This window comes from the organism of the source record quoted next, unplaced genomic scaffold, assembly GCF_019419815.1.
Source record: "Pyrus x bretschneideri cultivar Hongxiangsu unplaced genomic scaffold, Pyrus_bretschneideri_v1 Contig32, whole genome shotgun sequence".
Lineage (NCBI taxonomy): Eukaryota > Viridiplantae > Streptophyta > Magnoliopsida > Rosales > Rosaceae > Pyrus > Pyrus x bretschneideri.
Window position 1 is genome coordinate 4,170,063 of NW_025999635.1, and position 25,000 is coordinate 4,195,062.

The 25,000-nt window shown below is 36.7% G+C and overlaps 3 protein-coding genes across 5 annotated transcripts; all 3 read left to right on the plus strand.

The window, feature by feature from the left end:
- The first annotated feature begins 553 nt into the window (after positions 1–553).
- Positions 554–14,872, plus strand: LOC103952757 (uncharacterized protein At3g06530-like). Its single transcript, XM_048590436.1, is given in 40 exon segments — positions 554–936; positions 1,158–1,371; positions 1,457–1,552; positions 1,630–1,747; positions 1,851–2,024; positions 2,280–2,450; positions 2,762–2,817; positions 2,919–3,008; positions 3,098–3,200; positions 3,202–3,247; positions 3,372–3,454; positions 3,549–3,677; positions 3,799–3,873; positions 4,206–4,374; positions 4,482–4,621; positions 4,731–4,823; positions 5,314–5,494; positions 5,778–5,875; positions 5,966–6,115; positions 6,276–6,432; positions 6,582–6,715; positions 6,919–7,000; positions 7,080–7,242; positions 7,515–7,590; positions 7,716–7,877; positions 7,978–8,043; positions 8,138–8,242; positions 8,600–8,689; positions 8,955–9,154; positions 9,253–9,460; positions 9,577–9,759; positions 9,889–9,984; positions 10,076–10,143; positions 10,216–10,564; positions 10,746–10,961; positions 11,500–12,174; positions 12,294–12,697; positions 13,101–13,341; positions 13,974–14,144; positions 14,374–14,872. Coding segments are annotated over 40 exon segments (6,432 nt in total). The 5' UTR covers positions 554–767; the 3' UTR covers positions 14,605–14,872.
- Positions 14,873–15,424: 552 nt separating this feature from the next.
- Positions 15,425–18,248, plus strand: LOC103952756 (ubiquinol-cytochrome-c reductase complex assembly factor 1). Its single transcript, XM_009364431.3, has 8 exons — positions 15,425–15,702; positions 15,890–16,082; positions 16,331–16,544; positions 16,889–17,055; positions 17,408–17,532; positions 17,627–17,687; positions 17,793–17,841; positions 17,974–18,248. The coding sequence occupies exons 2-8, from the start codon at positions 15,900–15,902 to the stop codon at positions 18,051–18,053; spliced, it is 879 nt and encodes a 292-aa protein (XP_009362706.2). The 5' UTR covers positions 15,425–15,702; positions 15,890–15,899; the 3' UTR covers positions 18,054–18,248.
- A 142-nt stretch (positions 18,249–18,390) lies between these two features.
- Positions 18,391–22,264, plus strand: LOC103952755 (acid phosphatase 1). 3 transcript variants are annotated; one of them, XM_048590437.1, is made up of 4 exons: positions 18,391–19,648; positions 20,072–20,281; positions 21,141–21,207; positions 21,806–21,948. In XM_048590437.1, exons 1-4 carry the CDS (start codon positions 19,206–19,208, stop codon positions 21,812–21,814), a joined length of 729 nt encoding a protein of 242 aa, XP_048446394.1. In that variant the 5' UTR covers positions 18,391–19,205; the 3' UTR covers positions 21,815–21,948. The 3 variants fall into 3 exon arrangements, with proteins under 3 accessions (XP_048446394.1, XP_009362705.2, XP_048446395.1); XM_009364430.3 differs by lacking the exon at positions 21,141–21,207 and having other exon boundaries at positions 21,806–22,264; XM_048590438.1 differs by lacking the exons at positions 21,141–21,207; positions 21,806–21,948 and adding an exon at positions 20,565–20,900.
- Positions 22,265–25,000: the final 2,736 nt, after the last annotated feature.

The window sequence follows — 25,000 nt, forward strand, 5'->3', positions numbered from 1 at the left end:
TGTATCAAAGAAATTTTTGCAGACATATCAATTGTATCAAAGAAATTTCAAACGTTGCATCAAGATATGTGACAATTCGATCCTATCAGCAGAGGAAGGGGTGATCCCGCGGTATCTCTTAAATATTTTTAGGGGCAGAATGGGAAGTTCAAAATGAATTTTATTTTTCTCTGATTTTTCTAATAATTTTACAGAAATATTGATTGTGGCAAAGAAATTTCAAACAAAAAAAAAAAAGTGGCAATCCGATGCTAGCGTAAAAAGAGGAAGGGGTGGCAGAATGGGGAGTTCAAAATTATAATTTTTTTTTTTTTGAACGATCGATATAATCTATATTCAAGGAAGAGTGTGGGTTTAGCATTACAATCGGCTAGTAATAATATGGTTCAAATTTATCTTTAACGAGAACGATTCTAAAACTTCTCATTTATCAATGAAGAATAAAAAAATTATCACTAAATCATAATAATATGTTGCAGTTCAAAATTATAATTGGGTAGGAAAAGCGTAAATAGAGGGTGCAAATGGAATTGACCGAAAAAATGATAAACCCATTAACCGCCACCATCACCCGCAAAGGCGCAAACTTTAAAAAGAAGAAAAACCTAAACCCCTGCAAAGGCGCCTCTGAGACTCTGAGAGAGTGAGTCAGCGTCCCCAAACCCAAAACCCTGAAACCTCCGGAGCCGTCCGACTCTTCCGCAGAGAACTCCATTGTTTGAGTATATCTTTCAGCTTCTAGAGAGAGAAAGAGAGGAGAGAGAGACATGGCGACCTCGATTGCTGCTCAGCTAGAAGCCATAAAATCCGTGATACAAGCCGATACGGAGCCGTCGGGGTCGAGCAAGAGGCCGTTCACCCGCCCTTCCATTCTCTTCGACGCAAAAGAGGCTGCCGATATCGATGTCCACACCATTTTTTCCATAGCACTCCAAGGTCTCTCTTCTCTTTTCCGTTTGTTTCTCGAGAAAATTTAGAGGGAAAATTGCTGGTGCTCGCTATCAAAGTGGGCAAGCGATGCCTATAAATTGGCCTGTTAGTGTGCATTTTGGATTTAAATTTTTAAGGAGTCAATGCAAGCAACTTAATTTAGAGTTCAGTTTCTATTTTTTCTGATAAATTAGTTGAAACTTGAATATATGTTTCTCTATTTTCAGGTCTGGAGGTCCTTGTAAGCGTCGACGAGCGATTTAGAATCTATAAGAATGATTTGTTCAGCCAAAAAAGCAAAGATTTGGATAGAGAGTTGATGGGCATTGATGATAATAATCAGATTAATGCTTCGATTAGTTCATACTTACGGTTACTCTCAGGATACTTTGAACTGTCATCATCAATCAAGACACTTGAGTACTTGATACGAAGATACAAGTAGGTGTTAATTTCAATTGTTTTTATTTTCTTTTTCAAATAATTTATGAGTTATTTCATCACATTTTGTATCTGGGAATTTCAGGATTCACGTCTACAATTTTGAGGAATTAATTTTGTGTGGTTTGCCATACCATGACACCCACATTTTTGTTCAAATAGTTCAATTGATTAACTTGAGGTTAGTCAGTTATAATTCTTGTACATTGTCATTCGCTGAAGTTAACAGAATTGACTTGATATGTCATTGTGGTTCAGAAATAGTAAATGGAAATTTCTGGACGCTGTAAAGGTTTCTGGTGCACCACCGCCTAGAAATGTTATTGTCCAGCAATGTATTCGTGATAAGGGGGTTTTGGAGATTTTATGCAACTATGTAAGTTCTTGCAACTGTAATTGGTTGTTTGATTACTTTATTGTCATTGTTCTGTTTATAAAAGAAAAGTTCTTTTTAATGACTTTTTTTTCTTTTCCTGCAGGCATCCCCGTCAAAGAAGTATCGGCCTTCAAGGACCGTGATTAAATTTTGCATGGCAGTTGTCATTGAGGTTTTGGGTTCTGCTACATCTGTTGACAGTGATGTTGTGCAGAGAATCCTACCACTTGTTGTTTCTGGACTTGAGGCGGGCACAAAAGGACATCCAGAAAACAAGGTGAGGCTCCACAGATTGTCATTTTGGATATTTTAGCATCTCCTGAAAGTATTATGCAAACTGTACCAAAAAAAGTAGAAGTTATAGTATGCTTTCTAGACACATACAAGGAATAGGAAAGCAGAAAATATTGAATGATGGGATGAACTTTGATTACTTTGCCACATTAATATCTTCCTGTCTTCTTGCTATGGGGTACCTCTGTGATTTTTGTTTTCTTTTTCATGAAGTTTAAATTATATATTCTTTTTGTAGGCTGGAGCCATGATGATTGTTGGTTTGCTAGTGAGTAAAGTTACATTATCTCCCAAACTAGTGAAGAGTTTGATTAGGTCAATTGCTGAAATTGCTCGGGAAGAGACGAAAGAGTTGGCTGATTTTCAGCTGCTTCGCTTATCACTTATGACTTTGATCAACCTTGTTCAGGTACTGCTTTGTTCTTATATGCAGTAGGTTGCAGCATTATTCCTGAATTTTGCTGTGTCATTTCTCCTTGAATACTGTCTGATGTCCTTACAATAGATCATCTTTTTAGCTGGGTTTTGGTCCGTGTCCCTTAATCCAGTGGTCTTTTTATAACCCTATATTTTAATTGTTTTAAAGAAAAATATATTCCTTCATTTAAAAGCGTTTTATAAGAGTTACTGAATTTCATGATTTAGTAATATGGTTTCCTGCTTGTATGTATACATTTTCTTAACTTTCTTTTACTTATAAGTTTCCATGAATTTTTTCAGTTGCAAGCTGTGGATATGTTTCCAATCAAGTGTTTGGAGATTTTTATGGACATTAGGTAGTTCTTGATTCCACTAATTTTCCGAACAGTTTCATATCTTTTGTGTGTTTGCAATTAATTTCATATTCCCTAAGGTTATTTTCTACTTTCATTTGAAGGGATATTGCTGGAATACTTTTGGGACTGGTTAACGAGTTCAATATTGATAGATTCATTCTGGTGCTTTTGGATTCTCTGGTTGATTACAGGTGAGAATCCAATTTTGGTATTCAGTTATTCTTGTAGACATCTCTATTCTCCTTCCTGTTTCATTTAACTTATGATCATTTATTTGCAGTTCTTCTAATGAATCATGCCAGCTTGCTTTGATCTCGGTATTAGAGACAATTCCTTCTAAGAGTTTTGTTGAACATGTAGTTGCTAAGGTCTTATCATCCTGCTTTGCAAAATTCACAGAAAATAAAAAATTCAACACCATCAGTATCAGGTATTTTTGTTTTGAGTTTTCAATTCTTATTTTGGTATGCATGTTATATCATTACATATGTGGGCATTCTTGTTTTGTCTTCTCTAATGTGCACATTCTTATGACTGCACTGGTTGCCTTCTAGGAAGCTGGGCGAAGAAAATCTTAATTGTTCTTAGTAAGAAATATCCATCTGAACTACAGGCAGCAGTTCATAAATTTCTTGATGTATGTTTCCTACCCCTCTCTCTCTCTCTCTCTCTGTACCCATGCATGCTTTCTTTGTTCATGTTCAGGGTATTCTGATTGACTTCTTGAACAGGAAAAGAATGTGAAATCTAAGAAAGGGGGCTCAGTATACGAAACTTTGGGTAAAATATTGGATGGTAATTTGGACACGTCACTAACTTTCTCGGAATCAAAAATTTGGTTTGGGTTGCATCATCCAAAGGTATTTTTGGTTATCATCTCATTTCTATTTCTACGTATGAGTGCATATGCTGTCAATAAGTTATGGAAGCAATGTCCTGATGTAAGCTTGTGTTATTGTGTGTTTTTGTATTGTGGCCTAGGCTGATGTTCGTCGTCATATACTGTCTGCATTGGGCACATCAGGTGTTCTGGAAACCAAGGCTACTAATCCACAGGTAGCTTTGTGGTTGCAAAATCTGAAGAAAATATTGTTCAATTTTACTATTGCTGCATCAACCAAGTTGCAAATGTATCCAGATTTAAAGATTTGTTTGTTTTTCTTGGGGAGATGCTATTATATAAATCTGGTTGGATTTGCTTTCTAATATTTCCTTTCCGGTTTTAACTGTTGATATAACCAAAGTGTTCAACACTTAAAACTGGAAGTGTTTGCGAGCAAAAAGGAAGGGAAGGGGGTGTTGTATAGGCTTGCCATGCATAAGCATTCTGTTACATTCAGTGTCAAATTGTCCTGCTTAGTTCATGATTTTATTTTCCTGTGTACCAGAGTTTTGTAACCATCCAAGATGCCATATTGCGGCAGCTTTATGATGATGATCTTACTGTCGTGCGGGCCGCTCTGTCCTTAGACAGATTGTCCACTATTGTAAATTCTTCCGATCTTGTTGAAGCACTGGATAATGTTCTTCAAAAATGTTTTGGTATTCTGATGTCATGTGAGTAATTATTTGTTGGATGCCTTCGCTCCATATTTTATTCTCTCTTGTTGAGTTTCCCATACTCTGGCATGCAAATATCTCATTTTCAGTCTATTTTCTTGCAGGTTCTTTGGAGAATACCAGTCTAGCATGTGATGTTGCTGTTTTATGCCTGAATAATGCTAGTTCTGATATCCATGATAATGTTGACCGTTGCAATACACTTGCTGCCATGATATTTCCTTTACTCCTTGCCCTGCCTAAGGTTCTTTCCTTTTTGTCTAAGACATCAAATTTAATCATTCTCCATTTCTCCCATTCTTGCACCACCAAGTTGAACTTTTGTTAAAAGATTTATATTTCACTGAGTACAGACACAGAAGTTAAATTTGAAAGCTTTGGAAATAGCTAAGGAGGTAAAATGGCCACTTTTTGGGAATCTTGCTGGCGTTTCAAGTACAGTGTTGGTAAGTCATCTTGTTGTTAGCTCCACCATGCTTGCTGTCTTCAATTCTCTTCTTTCCTTTTTGTCTAAGACATCAAATTTAATCATTCTCCATTTCTCCCATTCTTGCACCACCAAGTTGAACTTTTGTTAAAAGATTTATATTTCACTGAGTACAGACACAGAAGTTAAATTTGAAAGCTTTGGAAATAGCTAAGGAGGTAAAATGGCCACTTTTTGGGAATCTTGCTGGCGTTTCAAGTACAGTGTTGGTAAGTCATCTTGTTGTTAGCTCCACCATGCTTGCTGTCTTCAATTCTCTTCTTCATTTAACAATGATTTGGGTAAAATGTTAAATAAGCTTTTAGAAAGCTGTGTGCTGTGTATGGAGTGTGGTCTCTATTTCTATTTTGACTACCTTTTTTATGTTTTTGAGTTATGCATGGTTATTGATAGTGGTAAGTGTAATTCATGTGACATGAGTAACTCTGAAGTTGTAAATTTGTACATAGGCATCACAGCCAGGAAGGCTGTCCTCAATTAACATGGACACCATTACCGGTCTGGCCAGCAGGTTCTCATTGCACCCTGAAGAATTTATGCCGTGGCTTATTAATAGTGCTAATGCCTTCGAGTCGTCAAGGACACTTTTTTTCTTGGTGATGTTGCAGACACTTCTTATTCAGAAGAACAGTATGTTCTCTTTTTCCATTCCAGATCAAGAATCAATCAATCAATTTCTCTCTTGGGTGGACTTTTGAACCCTTTGTCTGTGTTTTCATTTGTAAATCTATATGTTGCCTATTGAATTCTGAATAACTTCTCCCTACTTTTTGTAATTCTTTTTGTTTTTTAGCATAATTGCTGGTTTGTGCTTCTTCTGTATCAATGTGTGCGTCTTTTGTTTCTTGGTCTTCCTCTCTCCTTTCTGTTTTGGCTTAAGATACTGATTCTATTTTTTTTCTTTATGCGTCAGAATCTGCTGAAACTTTGGCCTTTTTCGAAATTGGGTTTCCTGCACTAAAGACTGAATGGGAAGCATTTGAGTCTGTGGGTGACAGCTCTATAGAAGAGGTATGAGAAAAATTCTGGAGCTAGCCTGAAATTCCAACTTCCAGATCTTACATTCATACTGATGATCTTTGTTGTTTCATGTCTTTGTAGTTCGATACGGAGATGCTAAATTGGGATTGCAGAAAGTTCCTTGATAAGCTTGATTCCAATTTGAAATCACTAAACGCAAATATTCTCATATGCTTAGTTTGGAATTTAATGAAGGCATTTTTGTCTGTGATGCCTGCAAATGTCTCCATGGTTCGTGATTCCTTATTTGGACTGTTTCTTGAGACTAGTAGTCTAGTACGTTAAGTGGTCACGGATCCTTCTTGTAGAAAAATGTACATGGGTATCGTATCTGTATTTATTTGTGTTGTTGCCTCTACTAAATGTGATAAATGCTTTTTAATTATTGCAGGATGATGATAAGAAGTGGCTTAGCTGGGTTAGGGACTTGTTTGTCTTTTTCTCAGTTTCTAAATTTAAGAAAGTTTTCAAAGAACACCTTCTTTACCTTGTCATGAAGTGCAAGGTCTCCGCTGTTTGCTTCTTGCCCAAGTTTTTCACAGAAGAAGGTGCACTGCTCCCTTTTGATATATCTTCTGTGACTTTTTTTTGCTTTCCATCTTTTGGAACATTTGATTCTTTGGCATTATCATTACTCTGTATTTTTTTCTTCTGAAAGATCATCTTGAATTGACGTGTTGTCTGATTCATTTTACAGATATTCCACTTGCAGTCCAAGTTGAAAGTCTTAATTGTTTTGCATATCTCTGTCGTCAACCAGAAGTTAGATTGCCAGTCCAACTTCTTGCGGAATTTCCATCTGTTCTTGTTCCATTGGCTAGTGATAATCAGGTAACCTCTGTTGTCTTTTCTCTTTTGTGATTGTATTTTTCCTTGGCTGACGAGTCAAATTATGTGCATTAAAACGTTTAATTTGGTACCTATTTCTTTTTCTGTCAAGTGTGTTAATTATGCTCTTTGTTTAGTTATGATACAAGCACTGGCAGTTAACTTGGTTTGCTGAGATTTATTCTTGGTTTGTGCCCTTCTTGCAGGATATAAGAAATGCTGCTATGAGCTGTATTGAGGGGTTACTCACACTTTGGGCTCATGTTGACACTTCGAGTAAGAAAAATGGTATTACTTAGAATAAATACTTTCTACCCTTTCCGATTTTGTTTTGACAAATGCCTAATCTGAGCTTGTAAAATGCCAGGAAACCATGCAACTTGGATTCATTTTCTTGGTAAGCTTTTGGACTTAGTGGTTCAGCAAAAAAGACTCATCTTATCAGACCAAAACTTTCTTTCTTCCCTTTTGGCCTCTTCGCTCAGCCCATCCTACAAGAACTTCATGGCACCAAAGAATATTGAGCTAAGGTGATATAGTGTTGTTATATTTGCCTTTGTTTAACTACTTTGCTCATCATCATTATCTCATCTACATATTCATCTACAATGAGCCTTGCTTTGTTGCTTCTAACTTGGCTATTGAAGACATTTGACTTCAAATAATTTCTTCCATGTTTGAATTTCTTATGGAAAATGTTCGCTTTGTTATGTTCGTGCTGTCGTTAATATGGTCTAAAGTTCATTCGCAAGCATGATAATAATGCATTTGATTGTTAAGTTAATCCGGATTTTTTTTGTAGGGTTGATCAATCTACAAGAGAGAAGATTCTTGCTTTCATTTTAAATTCTGCCCTGAAACTGCCTGATTATGCAAAGGTTTGTTTATTTGATCTGCTGTTACCTTTCAAATCCCGCTCTTCTACCAACTGTTTATAGTTATAATTACTCTTGTGTTTCAAATCAGATACATAGGATATAATAAAGTCAATTGTTTCTGGCAGCTTTCAATTTTATCTTTGCTTAAAGGAATGGGCAATGCCATTTTGCACGATAGCGAGATGAAGTCATTTTTATCACTGCTTTTGGAAAGACGCAGTCAAGATCATGTCTCCAGCCATAGTTTGTCAAAAATTGAAGTTCAGATACTATGCCATCTACTGGAGGTAAGTCAACAATGTTCTCAAAGCTTTGTTTGACTTTATGCATACATGCTTCATCTTATGTATACTCTGTAATGAGAAATTTGGCTTCTGCCTGTTCTAGAGCTGTGCTATGCCTTCTCCATCAGATAAGCACGTTTCAGAGGATCATTTGTTGGAGGCTTTGAAGGTGAGAAGCTATCAACTAGATTGTTGTGGGTCCTGGTCTTCAATGTTAAATCCTTTTACCTTACGTGTATTGACATTACTTTTTGCTATTCTAGTTGGATGATTTGTCTTCAGAAGACCCTGCTGTTATACAGCCTTGTATAACTGTTCTGCAGAAGCTTAACAGTCAAATATACAGTGGGCTAGAAACAGAAATACAGGTTAACTTTTATCTATATTTTAGAATTATGCATGTATGTTGCTTGGGCAATATCAATGAGCTCTTTTGGTATTAAGAAAATGTGTTTAGTTATATCCAGAATTATGAATTTGAAGTAAAGATTAGTACTTAGGACACTAATAAGGGTTAATTACAAACATGTGGCACCTATGTTAGTTCTCTCGTCGATATTCCCTGAATTCCCTGCTCTCCAGATGTAGGCACTGAACATTGACATCCTGTGAATTGTTATACTGTTCTTATTTGTCATATCACTGAAGCGTATAGATTTGTTCATAAATTGGAGATAGCAAATACAGATAGGCTAAATTTGTCATTATTTTCCTGTATTGTGCAGGAGCTTCTATTTCGAAGACTTGTTTCTTTATTTCAGAATGCTAATGGTGATATACAAAACGAAACTAGAGCAGCGCTGCTGCGGTTAAATGTTTGTTCTTCTCTCTCCCTGCCTCTATCTCTTTTTTCTCTTTCTTTTTTGTGTTCATTTTGTGCTATTTGGTTTTTCTTTGCTTCACATGTTGTCCGACTAGCTATTTTCGACTGAAAATGTAATGCAAGAGATAACTAATATTTTTTTTTTAACATTCGTCAAGTATGTGATTGAGATTGAGTACTTTCTCTTGGAGTTGATTTATGTTTTTTCATTGAACCATTGTGCACACAACTCATTTGCATACATTTGGATGTATCAGATTACTTGCTCTACTATCATTCGGACACTTGATTACATAGTACAAGACAGAAGTTATGGTACTGGTTCAGTGCATGGAAAGAAGAAAATGAAATTTGTTGGTCATCCGAAGTCAAGCCAGTTCCATGATTTGTCATGTCATGGCTCTGTCCTTGGCTCTCTCCTTGATGTTTTGCTATTTAAGAAAGACGTAGAGAACAGGTTTGTACTTTCTTATACTACCACTGTTTTAAAAAAAAACTAGAAAGCAAGGCCTTGATACCTTTTTAGACTTATTGCTTTCAATTTGTTTGTTGTAGGGATTCTCTTTTGGGGTCACTATTTAAACTTATTTCCAAAACATTTTCCAATGAGTGGGTACACGGTGTTCTTGACCAGGATGAAAAGTTTATTCAAGTCCCTTCTAGCAAATCTGACTCCTTGAGCACAATAAGTTCCATACAACAGACATTGCTGATAATCCTAGAAGATATTTGTGCTTCTCTAACACATTCAGTGTTACTGGGGGTATGCTACGATATTTGGAATTTGAATTTTTTATTTGGAAATGTTGACAGTACCATAGTTTTACAATGTTTTGTAGTTTGCGTTTCTTTATTTTTGTATTCTTTAATTTGTGGCAGGATGACATATTAAATGAGATTGATGTAAAAATGTTGGTTGAGTGTGCCCATTCAGCGAAAGATGGAGTTACTCGTAACCATGTATTTTCACTAATTTCCTCTGTCACAAAGATTATTCCGGAAAAAGTTTTGGAGCATGTACTGGATATTTTTACTGTTATTGGTGAATCAGCAGTCACACAGGTTTGTTGATTTACTTTACTGCTTTTAACTAGCTAATATTGTGCCTTTGTGCCTTGCACTTTCAACTTCTGGCTTGAGTTCTGCTCTCTCAATGTGTAAAATAGTCATGGTTATTATGTTATTGTGTAGATTGACAGCCATTCACAGCATGTGTTTGAGGATCTTATATCCACAGTTGTTCCATGCTGGTTATCTGGGACAGGCAACAATGACAAATTGCTCCAGGTAATATTTGTCGCTGTTTTCAATGGTGAAGTAAGCAACTTGCAATGGGGTTAATGTTCGTAACTAAGATGTGATTTCATTTGCTTTTCAGATTTTTATCAATGTATTGCCTGAAGTTGCCGAGCATAGAAGGCTATCAATCCTTGTATACCTTCTGAGGTACTATTGGTTTAAACACTAATGAATTTTTTCTTATTTTCTCTTCCGCTTATGTTGTATGTCCATATGCAGGACCTTGGGAGAGGCAAATAGTTTGGCTTCATTACTTGTCCTTCTCTTCCATTCATTGGTTACACAAAAAGGATTATCTTGCTTTGAGAGCACACATACTTCAGATAGCTCCACAGCCTCATTACAGAGAGAATGGGAATATTCTCTGGGTCTCCAAATATGTGAGCAATATTCGTGCATGATATGGCTTCCCGCTTTGGTTTTGATGCTTAAACAAATAGGAGCTGGTATTCAGTCGCAAGAACTGTTTATTGAATTATTAATTGCTATGCGATTCACCTTAAACAAATTGCAAGATCCAGAGTTTGCATTCAAGCTTGCATCAGGGGAAGATCCAGAAAAGATTCAGGTACCGATTTTGCACAAATGAGTTCAATATAACAAGAATGTTAGTTTAAATGGGCTAATTAATAATGATGAGTTCTGTTATATTGATCAACAAATGTCTACCTTATCGTTATGAATATTTTTCCCTTAGAAAAGTTGATATATTGTTAAGGGTGAGTAACTGTTTCTGCTGAAATATCCAGGCTACGCTGGAAGAACTCATGGAGCAGGTTGTCTCTATCCAGCAACTTGTTGATGCTACAAGGAAGAAAAAGAGTATCAATGTTTCTGTTAGAAAAGAGCTGAAGGAGTGCATGCATACTGTATTAAGGATGATTACAGTGGTCATGATCCCCCACACACACTTCAGTGGTATCACTAAGTTGCTTGGCCATAGAGATAGAAATGTGGCAAAGAAGGTACTTATTGGATTCTACTTCTAGGACTTATAGATGACTATATGCATGCATACATATTACATACATATATGTGTGTCTCTATATTTATATGAAAAAGATGAGTAGGATTTTGATGCTGCTTAGTATAATGATACATCATTGACAACTGAGTTAAAACTGCAATTTGTATGACTGTACATTTTAGGCACTTGTTTCTGCTTTTACTGTGGCTTGACAAAATTGGAAATCTTGTAAAAAATGATTCGGCCTGAAAGTGTAAACAGTAGGACTTCATCATAGTTCAATAACGGGATACTTGATAATGGTTTTTGTCGCAAGAAAATCTTGAAACAACATGCACAAAGGGAGATATTCTGGTACTACTGATGAAATTCCCTGTTCTGCACTGCCAGTGTAATCATATCATGATATAGATTAGCAGTCGGATAGTGGTTATTGGTCTATTAATATAGTCTTTGCTTACATGTGCCTTGTAATAACAATTTGAATTATGATAGGTGGTTGTTATTTTTTTCACATTAAGTTCAATTTTTGGCAGGCACTTGGACTGTTGTGTGAAACTGTTGGGAAGCATGACATGGTCCGACCAAAGCAAAAACATAAATCCATTTCCAGTGATCGGTGGCAGCATCTAGATGAGAATTCTCTTGAATCGTTTCGCAGTTTGTGTTTGAAAATTGTTCAGTTCATTGATATTTCATCAGATGATAAGGAAGTCTCCTTGAAGGTGGCAGCGGCTTTGGCTCTAGAAGTTCTGGCCCATAGGTTTTCTTCTAATCATTCCATCTTCAATGAGTGTCTACCATATGTTACAAAAAATATTAGTATGCACAACTTGGCAGTGTCCTCTAGCTGCCTTCAAGCAACTGGTGCTTTGATTAATGTGCTCGGCCCCAGGGCACTCTCTGAGCTTCCTCACATAATGGAAAATTTGATTAGGATTTCTCGCAAAATGTTTTTATCTTCAGATATGAAAACCATATCTGGTGTGGATGGCACGGATATTGCATTACAGATACCAAAGGAATCTCTTATTTTATCAATTCTAGTCACTCTGGGGGCTGTTGTGGTTAAGCTAGGAGGTTTCTTGAACCCATATCTTGAAGAAATTACAAGAATTATAGTGCTTGATCTTGATTATGCATCAGGGTCTGATCCGAAGCTGAAAATGAAAGCTGACTCAGTACGAAGGCTCATCACTGAGAATATCCCTGTAAGCATCTTAATAATTTTTACCGTCAATTAGTTATTTTTCTCTGTTGCTTATAGTAAAAAGGTTTTACACTTTGTTGTTTCATCTCACTTTATATCAATTCGGGTTCTGTTATCCAGGTTCGACTTGCCCTACCGCCTTTGCTGAAAATATATTCTAGTACGGTTGAGTCTGGTGATTCGAGCTTAGCAGTTTATTTTGGAATGATGGAAAACTTGATTGGGAGAATGGATAGATCATCTGTTAGTGGTTACCATGCTAAGATCTTTGACCTTTGCTTGCTTGCTCTTGATCTACGTTGCCAACATCCTGCATCGGTTCAGAAAATTGATGATGTAGAGAAGATTGTGTTCAATGCAATGATTGCTCTCACTATGAAACTCACTGAAAGCTTGTTCAAGCCTCTTTTCATTAGGAGTATTGATTGGGCAGAGTCAGATGTGGAAGATATTGCATGTACAGGAAATATATCAAGGGCTATATCTTTCTATGGTCTGGTAAATAAACTTGCTGAGAACCATCGGTGAGTCAGTTCTTCCTGTTTGTGCTTACAATAGCCATAAGTTACTTATATTTGTTGTAGTGATTTGATTGCCCTTGTGTATGTCTGTGTCTAGCCGTGGTGCCAATCTGTGAATTTGGTTTATAATTAGGGCCCTTGATTTCAGAGATTAGCTTGAATATATGATGAATGACTGCGACGAGGAATGGTTATGTTCTCATTGCATTTTGTGCGTTCTTGTTGGTAAAAATTGGTATTAATTGGATTCAGCTGATCTATGATGATCTAACTTTCTGCATCTTAGGATTGATCATTGAATCACCTTTTTAAAGTCTTATTTTATTTGATTTCCTTATTATTTAGGGGGCTGATAATTCAAGTGAATTCATGCTTTATTTTATGTTAAATCTCATTTAAACTGCAGATCTCTTTTTGTTCCTTACTTCAAATACTTGGTGGAGGGTTGTGTGCGTTACCTTACTGTTTCTGGAGATGCAAATACTTCTGGTTCAATACGAAAAAAGAAGGCTAAGATTCAGGAAGGGAAGGACAACAGTATGTTGCTAGGAAATTGGCATCTCAGGGCTTTGGTGTTATCGTCTTTACACAAGTGTTTTCTTTATGATACTGGAAGCCTGAAATTTTTGGACTCTTCAAATTTTCAGGTCAGTCCATTTTTTGTATTCCCGCAAATTTGGTACACAAGGATAAGTAATGTGTATACTTTCCTTGTTTATATTGGATGTCGTTGATCCCTAATTAATAGTCAGGACTCAGGAGAGATAAGAGAAGGGGAAAAGGGAATTTTTAATGGAGAGAACCTTTAATTAAAATATTTTTTTCGAAAATTTCAACCATTTTTTCTTTTAATCTATCCACTTGTATTCAGTTGGTTATGATGTGAATAATTGCTTGACATCCTTCTATTATTTTTCTCTCTGTCTCTCTCAGTATTTTGTCATGTATTCGGGCAAAACTGTTTAGAAAGTGATGCACACGTTTCTAGGTTCCTTATAGTATAGATGAAGATAACAGAAACTTTTTATGTTTCTTCAGCGTGCTGTATGCTACTATGTTACTGTCTCACACTCAGTTTATGAATTTGTATGTGTTCTCGGTCTTCTACCAAGAATTTTCATTTGAGTTGTTGGAACCAACCTTTCCTTTAGGCTTGAGCCTCTTCTTGACCTTGGAATGAATGATAGCGTCTCGAAGACACGCTGCTTTTCAGAATTTTGAAGTGTCATTATGTTCTGCCATCATTTCTGTTATTTATTAAAGCCGCTTGTATTTGCAGGTTCTTCTGAAACCCATTGTTTCACAGCTTGTCGCTGAACCACCATCATCTCTAGAAGAGCATCCAGACATACCATCCGTAGAGGAAGTTGATAATTTATTAGTTGTTTGTATTGGTCAAATGGCTGTGACTGCAGGAAGTGACCTTTTATGGAAGCCCTTGAATTATGAGGTGATTTTCCTTTTCATGATATTTTACGCTTATATACACAAATCTCTACTTCGATCTTGTCTTTGTCACCGTACACATTCATATGAAGTTGGACTTTACCTAGGTTTCTTAAAGTAGCCGAACACTTGGTTGTTCTAGTCTTTTCAATTTTCTCTCTTTTAGTTCAAAGATTAAGCTTCTCTTCCTACATGTTTGTGTGTGTCCTAACGCTTTTATATTGTGAATCCAGGTGCTGATGCAGACGCGCAGTGACAAGGTCCGGACCCGAATTTTGGGCCTGAGAATTGTTAAGTATTTATTGGAGCATCTGAGAGAAGAGTATCTGGTATTCCTGCCTGAGACCATTCCGATCTTGGGAGAATTGCTCGAGGATGTGGAGCTCCCTGTTAAATCTCTTGCACAGTCGATTCTCAAGGATATGGAGACCATGAGTGGTGAAAGCCTCAGGGAGTACCTGTGAATGCAGTTCATACACTGACGTTGGCCGAGCTTTTTTGCATCCCAGCGGTCGCTTTGCTCTAATTACCGATGCCAATGCAGTATCCCTCATCTTAGGAACGCGTTTATGCGCGGTCCGAGCGGAACTGTAAAAGTTTATGGTTCGGACAGCACCCGAATTATAGGTGGTGGTGGTGTATGTATATAGGCGCAGCCCGCAGGTTGAGCCTTTGAATTTTTGTAGGTTTGTTTGCATATAGTTTTCAAAGTTAGTATTTGCTTCTTTGCAATTCTCTTGGCAACCGCTTCATCTAGTCTATCTTTATTACCATTTACTTTACACTCTGCATAGCGCGATATGCTCAGATACAACTCGTTTGGAAGTGCTTTTAAAAGACTGAAAGTGCTTTTAGAAAAAATCTTTTTAGGTTTCAAAAGCACTTGAACTGCTTGAAAGAAGCAATCCAAGTGTTTTTTTTTTAGGATTCACTTAGATTTTTATCATGTTTTGTTCTAAAAACATTTTCATCAAAAGCACATTTAATTACTTTAATTGTACTTAGCAGACAATCATATGAATGCGTTTGTTTCAACTTTCTAGTTAAAACGAACCTTCTGTGAGTTATATATTTGGTTGGGGGTTTAGTTCAGCAAGCAATCAAAACTTTCACTAGTTAGTTTCTTGTATCCTAAATTTAGATTTGACTCTTGTGAATAACGATACCAAATTGTCATGGCCAGAGTTCAATTTTCTCACCGTTTTAACTTAGTAAACGCATAAGACGACGTGGGAGCATCATTGGAATATGGAAATATAATGAGCAAGTGGTCGGCCCATTGGGCTTATTCGATGGAATCGGATACAGGCCTTCAACAATGACAGCAACAAGCCCTTTCTAATTGGAAGAAAAAAGAAAGAGAAAAAAAAAAGTGAAAGAGAACATGGGGTTCGCCGGACTTCCACATCTACGGAGTCTCCGCCGTTAGTTTTTTTACTACGCGCGCTCCTCCTTCCCGGTCTGTTTCTCATTCGCGCACTCCACTGGAGGGTTTTGGACTCGCAAAACTCTCAAGCATTTCCATCAACTGCAACTCAAAACCTTTCAAATTTCAATCTAAGGTACCTGCACATTTCCTTGTCAACCGATTTTCAAACTGATTTGTGTTTGTTTTCTGTTTGGTTCCCGAGAAAATATTGATCCTGGAATTCTTGTTATTTGGGTCGATTAATCTGTTCAAGATGAACATCTGTACGGTGTTGTTGTGCCCCGTATGTGTTTGAACAAATGTCTCTGTGAATCCAACAGGGAGCTCGAGATGCTGCCGAGATGGAGCGGAGCTGTTGCTCAGCTCTCGAGGTTGGGTACGCAGCAGAACCTGAATCTCAGAAACGAATTCTATGTTTTTTCGCGCCAAAGTTATGCCAGGGCTTCTGCTACTGCTGCGGTGGCTCCGGATACGGCTTTTACAGTGGAAAAACCTCTCCCTGCCGAGCAAGTGGTACGATTTGGAGCTACCCCTTTGGTTATAGTAATCAAGCTTGCTGATTTAAGTAATTATTGGTTGTAATTTGAATTGGGTTTGATGGTTTTCTTGTTAATCGGCATAGATTATCCTGAAATTAAATCACTAATGGCGAACGTGTTTTCTCATGATCGTGTATCTGTGGTTATGTTTGCATATTTTTATTGTTTTAAGGTTTCTGGAATCGGTTCATTGTTGAGACTTTGGGTAACAATGTTGGACAGGTAAATTTGGACAAACTGTTTTGGTCTAAGCCCTCCTCATTGGCTTTGGCCCCAGACTCCCCATTGAGAATTGATGAGCCACAATATGGGAGGTTTAGGCGTGCGATTCTTACGATGTTGCTGTTTTATAGCAAACAAAGCAAGTCTATTCGAGGGGCCAATGTCGTGTATAAGCGAATCGTTTCACAAATTGATAAACCGGGCATCTATGAAGGTCATTTCTTCCTCTCAATTTATTTTCTCCTGATCAGAGGGGGTGGTTTAATTTTCAAATGAGCATAAGTTTGAATGGGGAATGGGGCATTTTTTTGTAGCCAAAAAAGGATGTTTTGGGTTTTCCGTGTTTGTGCAGTAACACCTCCACATCATATAATCAATGTAACAGAATCAACCATTTTATCTTTTTCATTTTTAAATTATTCTCACCTTTTGTAGGAGATGAGAATTTTCTATTTTTTTGGCCCAGTAAACTGTCTATATGTGTTAGGAAACTTTACTTGAAATAACTTCACTTACATAGTTCTGTGTAGGAACTAAACTGTTCTCCTAAATGTGCAGTATTCAATTTGGAGAAAACCTTTAAGACAACATTCTCTCTACTTGTACTTCATATGTGGCTTTGCTTACGCCGGTTGAAAGGAGAGGGAAAGGATGGTGTTGAATTCGGGCAATACATATATGAGATTTACAATCATGATGTGGAACTTAGAGTATCTAAGGCTGGGGTACGTTCCCTTAAGTTAAACCTAAATATTCTGCTTTGAACTTAATATTGACAGTTTAGTTGCTTTTTCGTGAGGTTTTTCTAGATTAAATCGAGTTCATCTATCTTTGAAAAGAACTCAATAAGCTGTTGCTAATAACCTTTCTTTGTGTTATACTATTCAACGCCCTTGGGTTTGAACTTTTTTCCTTCTGGCATAAGAAGTTATGAGAGCATAGGATTTACCGTTAAGCTGTTTAACATCTTTGATGCAACATACTTGGAGGCTAATAATATTTGAGACTTCAGCATTAGGAGAGCATAGGATTTACCGTTAAGCATGCTGATTGATTAATTTACCCTTGAAATCTCAGGTCAACTTACTACTGTCTAGATGGATGAAGGATTTGGAGAAGATTTTCTATGGAAATATTGTTGCCTATGATGCTGCCGTGCTTCCAGAGGCTAAACTGGATGATCTGCAAAATGTGATATGGAGGTAAATACAGCATCAACCCTCCCGAGCCCCAACATAAAAATTATCAAACATTTAATCATGGGATAAATATTAACCTTCTGCACTGACGTTGCAGGAATGTCTTTTCCGACGATGGTTCATCACAACCAACTGGAGATGCATCACGAGCAGTCCAGGCATGTTCTCTTCCTTGACCGGCACACTTTCAACTGCATTTAGCATTAACTAATAACTCTCCCATATGATGCATAGAGTTAAAATGAAAGTTTGTGTACATGCAGGCAATGGCAAGATATATTCGCCGGGAACTTCGTTGCCTGTCGTTAACAGGTATTCCTTGTTTGTTCTTTGCATTTCCTGTTCCGCATTCGGTATTTCTGATGTTGTTAATTTGTTTCCCTTGAGATTGCACAAAAACTCTCATCTCTTGACGAGATATAACGTTGTAATTCGGATGTGCAGATAAAGAAGCTATGTTTTCTGGTAATTTCATGTTTACTCCACTGAAGCGCGAGAAAACGAAACCGGAGGCCTCCAAATGAGAATCCATCTACTCACTTTCAAGTTTCTGTCGTTTGGAAGAAAAAATTTCACTCCAATCATAGACATGTAAAAACGGTCACAATAAAATATTTTGTAAAATTATCAAAGGTAAATATTTTTGTTTTTATTGTTATTTTTATATATTTTTTCTTGAAACCGCAATTCAATAATACAAAAGGAGAGGTTGTGGTGTTTTTGCTCTGGTTTTTCAAACATGTGTGAATCCCAATTTTTTTTCCTTTTCTAACCAGGATTACGTAGTGTTACTATTTTATGTGCTATAATATAAGTGTACGGTTGTTAAGAAGTCTCACTAAGGTATAATTTAAGCAAAGTAACATAATAGCAGTGTTCCAGGTATACCAAAAAACTTATAAACAGCACAATTAAGCCAGGAAATGTCATGAAACACCTTTTTTTTTGCCACTATTATTGGTACTTCGAAAATTTAATTGTGTACTTCTCATAATGATTTTTTTTTTTTTTTTAATATAGAAATTTTGGAGGGCACAGTTAAAATTTTGAAATATGCAATTAATAGAGTAAAAGCGAATTACCCTCTAGCCTTATTGAAACATTGACCTGAAGGTCTGTTCTTTGGGTTTGGGATCTTATTCATATATCACACAGGCTTGGGGGCCTGATTCTTAATGGGCTTCGGCTCATTGATATGGGTTTAGTCATATAAAATGTCAAAGGCTCCCCTGGACCCTCTGGATGGGTCCCACTTGCCACCAGAGGATGGGTCCCACTACCCACATTTCCCACAATATCTGAGGATCTTTCTCCCATTCAATTCATATGTCCGTTTACGTGCTCCATCTCAAGGTTCTTCCGTCAACTATTCAACCTCTGTAAAAACCCAACTTTCAAATCTTCTTGTTTCCTTCCCCTCCCTCCCTCCCTCTCTCTCTCTCTCTCTTCTTTCTCTCTCTACAGTTACTTCACTCGCACGCAACACTTCCTCTTGAAACCAAAGCCTAAGAGGTTACTGTTCCATTACGGTTTTCTCCTTCGCACGCCAAGAAACACATTTTCCTTTTCTCTCAGATTTCGCTTTCCTCATATATTCTCTCCCTCGATTTTTCACATATACCAACAAAATCTTATTCGATCTTCTCCAATACCCAGAATCTAATTTCCCCAAATTCATGCAAATTCGCAGTCTTTCTCCACCGACCACCATGAACTTTTTGAAAATTTTCCTTCTTTTTTCCCTGCTTCCGGTGGCGTTTTCTCACGAGACCTTCGACTCCCGCCTCCTGCCGCGGCCGTTGATCCTTGAATACCCAGACATCGCCGCCCACTTCAATGATTTGGAGAATGAGCTCAGATTACACTGCGACAGCTGGAGATTTTCTGTGGAGGCAAACAATGTCAATCCCTGGAAAACAATCCCCGAGGAGTGTGCCGAGTATGTCAAGGATTACTTGACGGGTCGGGCTTACGAATTCGATCTCGAAAGGGTGTCTAAGGAGGCTGGGGTTTATGCCAAGCGTGTTGAATTGAATGGCGACGGGAAGGATGTGTGGATTTTCGACATTGATGACACTTTGCTTTCCAACCTTCCGTATTATGCTGACCATGGTTATGGGTATGACTCTTCAACATGCCCTTTGAGAAATTTAAATTTTGTTTGTTTTATTAGAAAGTGTAGCAAATTTTTAATTTTCATTGTTCCAACTTGTTAATACTAGAAATTCAGTCAGACTCTTCAATTCAACAAATTGAATTACTTGAATGAGAATTCTTATTTCGAAAATTTGAATTGAGAGTTGTAGAAGGCGGTTTTATAGCCGAGATTTCGAAAGTAAATTGGAATGTAGGAACTCGGAACACTGATAATATATTGAATCTATCAACTAGAAAGGTTTATGTTGTTAAAAAAGTATAACCAGACTCCTGTTTTCTAAATTTCATTGAATTTTATCATGATCTGTTGGTTTGGGTTTTTCGTTTTTTGATGACATATTTGTCTACTGATGTGGATATTCCGATATTGTGTGTAATTTTGAAGCTTGGAGGTGTTTGATACGGTGGAGTTTGATAAGTGGGTTGAGAAGGCCATGGCACCTGCTATAAAGTCCAGCTTGAAATTCTATGAAGAGGTCTTGAGTTTGGGTTTTAAGGTTTTCTTGCTCACGGGGCGCACCGAAGGGAAAAGGAAGGTTACTGTTGAGAATCTGAACAATGCAGGATTCCGAGAATGGCATAAGCTTATTTTGAGGTGAGTATGAATGTCGCTTATGAATTGATATGGAGCTGAATTGTTGTATTGCATTGCCTGACTAGTATAAGTACCCATATTTCTATTGCATTTGATGTTTTAGCATGAGTAATCGTTGTAATTTTGAAGAAATGTTAGGTTACCTGTCTTGTTGCCGTAACTGTGGGTAGGAGTAGGACATGTGAAAATTAAGAACAATGCAGGATCGTGACTGTTAAACATAGACAAACTTTATAGGCTTATAGCATTAGCATGAATAATCGTTTTTCTTTTCATCTTTCAGGCTGCTCTCGGTGGAGTAGAATAGATGAAGTGTTCAGTTTCTTCCATGGTCTTTTTGTTATAATGTCGATCGTCCTTCCATCCTTTTTCCATTATTGCAGTTACCTGGGGTGGGGTACAGATCCGTCACTTTCTTGCATAATTACTTAGTTAGAAATAGAAATTGTTGATGCACAAAATCAGTGAGACTTTGGAACAACATAAAGCGTCAAGTTTGTGACCTTTGCTCGGTTGCTCCGGTCACTGGTGAGGATAATATATGTAAAGAGATAGAGATAGGGAAGCAAACACAAGATGTATGTGGTTCACTCTAAGTTTGGCTACGTCCACGGAGTAGAAGAGTTCTCATTAATAATGAAGGGTTTACACTTTACACAAATACATAGGTTCAAGCATAATCATCATTAGTGAGTTCTAATGACTAGTTTAAGCACAGTAATGACATTAGGGATTAATCGTAGGAGAATGGTCTCCTTTTATAGTTGAGGAGAGTCTTTAGCTTTTGTCCGCGATAGATGTGAGACTCTATGAGCTTTATTCTGACGTTGACATGTGTCGCGATGTGATTGACCTCCAGGTTGGAGGGAAACTGTTGTGCTTCGACAAGGGTGCCTCAACATGAACCTCTCAGTGGGTTCTTGAAGGTATGACGTTGACCGGTGCTCGGTAGTTTCGGGATTGGTCAAGTATGGTACAAACAGAAATGATTGAAATAGAAGAAAGTAGGTTCAATCAGATGAAAATATGATTTAGTTTTTAGTTGTGTCCTGCACATGCGCATATACATTAGCACACATCACTATTAAGGGCACACCACCCCTATGGGCGTGTTATCTAAGATGAAACGATGGCTTTAACTATTTTGAATTTAGTTTGATAATTAGACCCAATCGCTTTGTTAGAGGTGGTTGGTGCACAGTTCTGATGATTTCATCCTGGTTTCCGGATGAATGTTTAGTTTCCTTTTTGTAAATCTGTAAATATCATTGCATCATGTGTTTTTCACGTCATTCTAACGCTGATATTCGTCAATTGAGTAGACAAATTAATGACACTGTTATTTGATGATTGTGTCTGAATAGAGAGCGTAAACTCGAAGCTTTCTTTTTAAGACAATGCTCATTATATATGCCATCATAAAGCTTCTGACTTTAGGTCATTGTGCTACTTTAGGTCCTTGTACCAGCTTCTTAATGGCCATTCGAAATTCTGAATCCTATGTTTGTTTTATGTACTATGCAGGTCCGCTGATGACCACGAGAAATTGGCGATAATTTACAAGTCCGAAAAGAGGAGTGAGATGGAAAGGGAGGGATATAGACTGCTTGGGAATTCCGGAGACCAGTGGAGTGATTTGCTGGGTACCTCAGTCGCCCTCCGCTCGTTCAAGCTTCCGAATCCCATGTATTACATTCCGTGATAGGGCAGGCATCGTTCGTTTCAAAACTCGTACCGATGAATGCAAATCAAGCTGTCTTAGAATTGTCGTGCAGCTTGTACTGATTTAATTCATGATGCCATACACCAATAATACAGTGAATTGTTCATATCAAACTGAATCGTGTATAGAGAGAAAATTGCAATGTAGTTCTTTGGATGCTTGGAATTGTACAGGGCCACTTTTATGAGTACTTGAGTTGTATTATTATGAAAACGCTTTTAAAGAAAATGTTTATGGGTATCAAAAGCATGTGTGCTTATGGCTGGAAACACTTCAAGTGTTTTCATATGATTTACCTGTAGTTTTACTAAAGATTTGTTCTAAAAATATTTCTACCAAAGACGCTTTTAGTTATTTTAAAGCATTTTCAAACAAGTTCATTATTCATATATTTTGGTCCTCCACCTGACATAGTATTGGAGGTCCGAGAAGCCATCTTGATGGCATATTGGTTCAATGAAAGTCCTCCCTCCGTACATCCCACCACTCCCTGTGGATCCTCCTCCTAGTCCTCCCGTTTTAATCAAACCCGGTCCGGGTTCGCCTATTCGGACCCTCATAACAGCCGCAAAAAAATTTGTACACGTAATCATTAAGGGAATTCGAATTTAGGTAATGAGGATGCTTTTTAGATTCTTTTTGTAAGGATCTTAAAAAATTTTAAATTATATTCGTTTATCGTATATCGTGTGATTAAAAATTATTTTAAATATTTTTATTTAAATTTAAACATAAACAATATCTGGCAAATATACGATGAATGATACAATTAATTTCCGAAATCGGCATAAAGAAAATCAGGAAAAATTCCTCATTCAGGCACATACTTAATAACTTAATCGTCCAGTAAATGTCGTAGACGTGTCCGTAGAGTCTGACTTTTTCTTTGACGAAACATCGTGTCTCACGTGGTGGGGAGATCCTACGCGTTTGATTTTGATGAAGAAGCTGGGCCCCAAAAACACCACATACTTTGGTGATGGGGGCCACCGAACAACGCATCAATCCCTGCCGTTAATTAACAAATGGTCTCCAACCGCCGCTTAACCTTCATTAGTTACAAATTAATAATGAGCAAGATCCTAATATGTATCTTTGACCCAAAAAAAAAAATTCCAATCTATATTTATTGTAGCGTTCTAGTTCAATGATAAATTATTATGTTGAAAAAAGTTTACATTTACCAATGCATTATTGAACTGAAATACCACATAATTGTGAACATGTTTCATATAAATTAGTCGTCATATATATTTTAGAAAACTTAATAAAATAGGCTATTGTGGTACCAAAAAAACCATAAGATTTCCTTCTGCCCTAAGTTATTGACGTGTACTTAAATTAATCTAAATAATAGATTAATTTTAACTAATTTTTACTTACAAACGCACGACTCAATTGTAATAAAGATATGCATCTAAGATGTTGATTCTACAAGGATTGCGTTAAAATCAATTAAGCGTATAGTTACGCCAAACTTAACTAAACAAATGGGTGATTGAATTTAAGGATTGGTCAAAACTAAAATTAACAAATGAATTAAAAAGTTAACAAAACAAAAGACAACGATGAAAACGAGTTTTGGAGATTAAGATGTGCGCCGAATTTACGGCTAATAATCCATTCTTTTTTTCTTTTTCTTTTTTGAAAAAGGCTAATAATCCAATCTAGCTTCTCAACTACCTATCCGTTGACTAATCCAATTGATGTTGTTGATTAGTTTTCCTTATGGGGCACTCTATTTATACTAGAAAATTCTAGAAGGTCTCGTAAAAACCCTACTAAAAAGAAACAAAAACTTAAACAACATCAGACACAAACAAGTGAAGAATCATCAGACGCAAACTGGGAAATTACGATTGTTCCACCTTCTAGAAAATTCCAAAAAAATAGGAAACTCGTATCTGTATCTTATATTTCCAAGCATATATGTCACATCACCATGAAAAATTGCAAGAGCCTTCAAATCTTCAATCTCCTACAACTGCACAATTATGACAGGAATGTAATTTTCACAGGAATGATTTGCAAAACTGGAATGTTCGGCTCCATGAAAAATATATGAAATTCAGACAAAATGATCTCTAGCCTCTTAATGTCCTTCTCCAATTGGTCATGCATTAAAACTCCTCTAAAAAATCAATTATCATGAAACGTCTTTAGTGCACAATGTGGCTAAATTGAGAAAAAAATAAAATAATAAAGCTCTTTTAAAACCAACCCTTTAACAAAACCAAAGGATAATTGACATGAAAAATGCCAAGCTTTGATACATAGCATGTTGAAGAAAAACCTCAAAACTCATTATATTAAAGTAAAAAATGGCTTTTCACCGATCCCCGACTTGCATTGACGTTATGTTTCAAATTCATATATATTTTGCCACTCAATATTTTTGTTTAATGGTATTCCTCTTTACTGATATTCCTCTTCATTTGCAAGTATAACTTAACCAAACTATTTATCCCCTTAACTTAAAATATATCATTATACTAAAAAAATGAAATTCATATATATATTTTTTCCGGCAATATCTTTTAAATACATAAATTAATATTCAATATCAACTAGCGGTATTTATTATTTACCGTCGTATTAAGGTAAAAAAGAATCTCCATTGACCCGAACAACGCATCAATCCCTGCCGCTAATTAACAAATAGTCTCCAACCGCCGCTTAACCTTCATTAGTTGCAAATTAATAATGAGCAAGATCCTAATCTGTATCTTTGACCCCAAAAAAAAGAAAAAAAATTCAATCTGTATTTATTGTAGCATTCTCAATGATAAATTACTATGTTGAAAAAAGTTTACGAGTGCCAATGCATTATTGGACTGAAATACCACGTGACTGTAAACATGTTTCAGAGAAATTAGTCTTTATATATATTGTAGAAAACTTAATAAAATAGGCTATTGTGGTACCAAAAAAAACCATAAGATTTCCTTCTGCCCTAAGTTATTGATGTGTACTTAAATTAACCTAAATAATAGATT

Excerpts from the sequence above, each read along its gene's own strand:
- LOC103952756 (XM_009364431.3), top strand. The coding sequence starts at position 15,900 with ATGCTGCCGAGATGGAGCGGAGCTGTTGCTCAGCTCTCGAGGTTGGGT. Across the intron at positions 16,545-16,888 it reads TAAACCGGGCATCTATGAAG|TATTCAATTTGGAGAAAACC; the intron begins GTCATTTCTTCC and ends CTAAATGTGCAG. Across the intron at positions 17,688-17,792 it reads ATGCATCACGAGCAGTCCAG|GCAATGGCAAGATATATTCG; the intron begins GCATGTTCTCTT and ends GTGTACATGCAG.
- LOC103952755 (XM_009364430.3), top strand. The coding sequence starts at position 19,206 with ATGCAAATTCGCAGTCTTTCTCCACCGACCACCATGAACTTTTTGAAA. Across the intron at positions 19,649-20,071 it reads TATGCTGACCATGGTTATGG|CTTGGAGGTGTTTGATACGG; the intron begins GTATGACTCTTC and ends GTAATTTTGAAG. Across the intron at positions 20,282-21,805 it reads TGGCATAAGCTTATTTTGAG|GTCCGCTGATGACCACGAGA; the intron begins GTGAGTATGAAT and ends TGTACTATGCAG.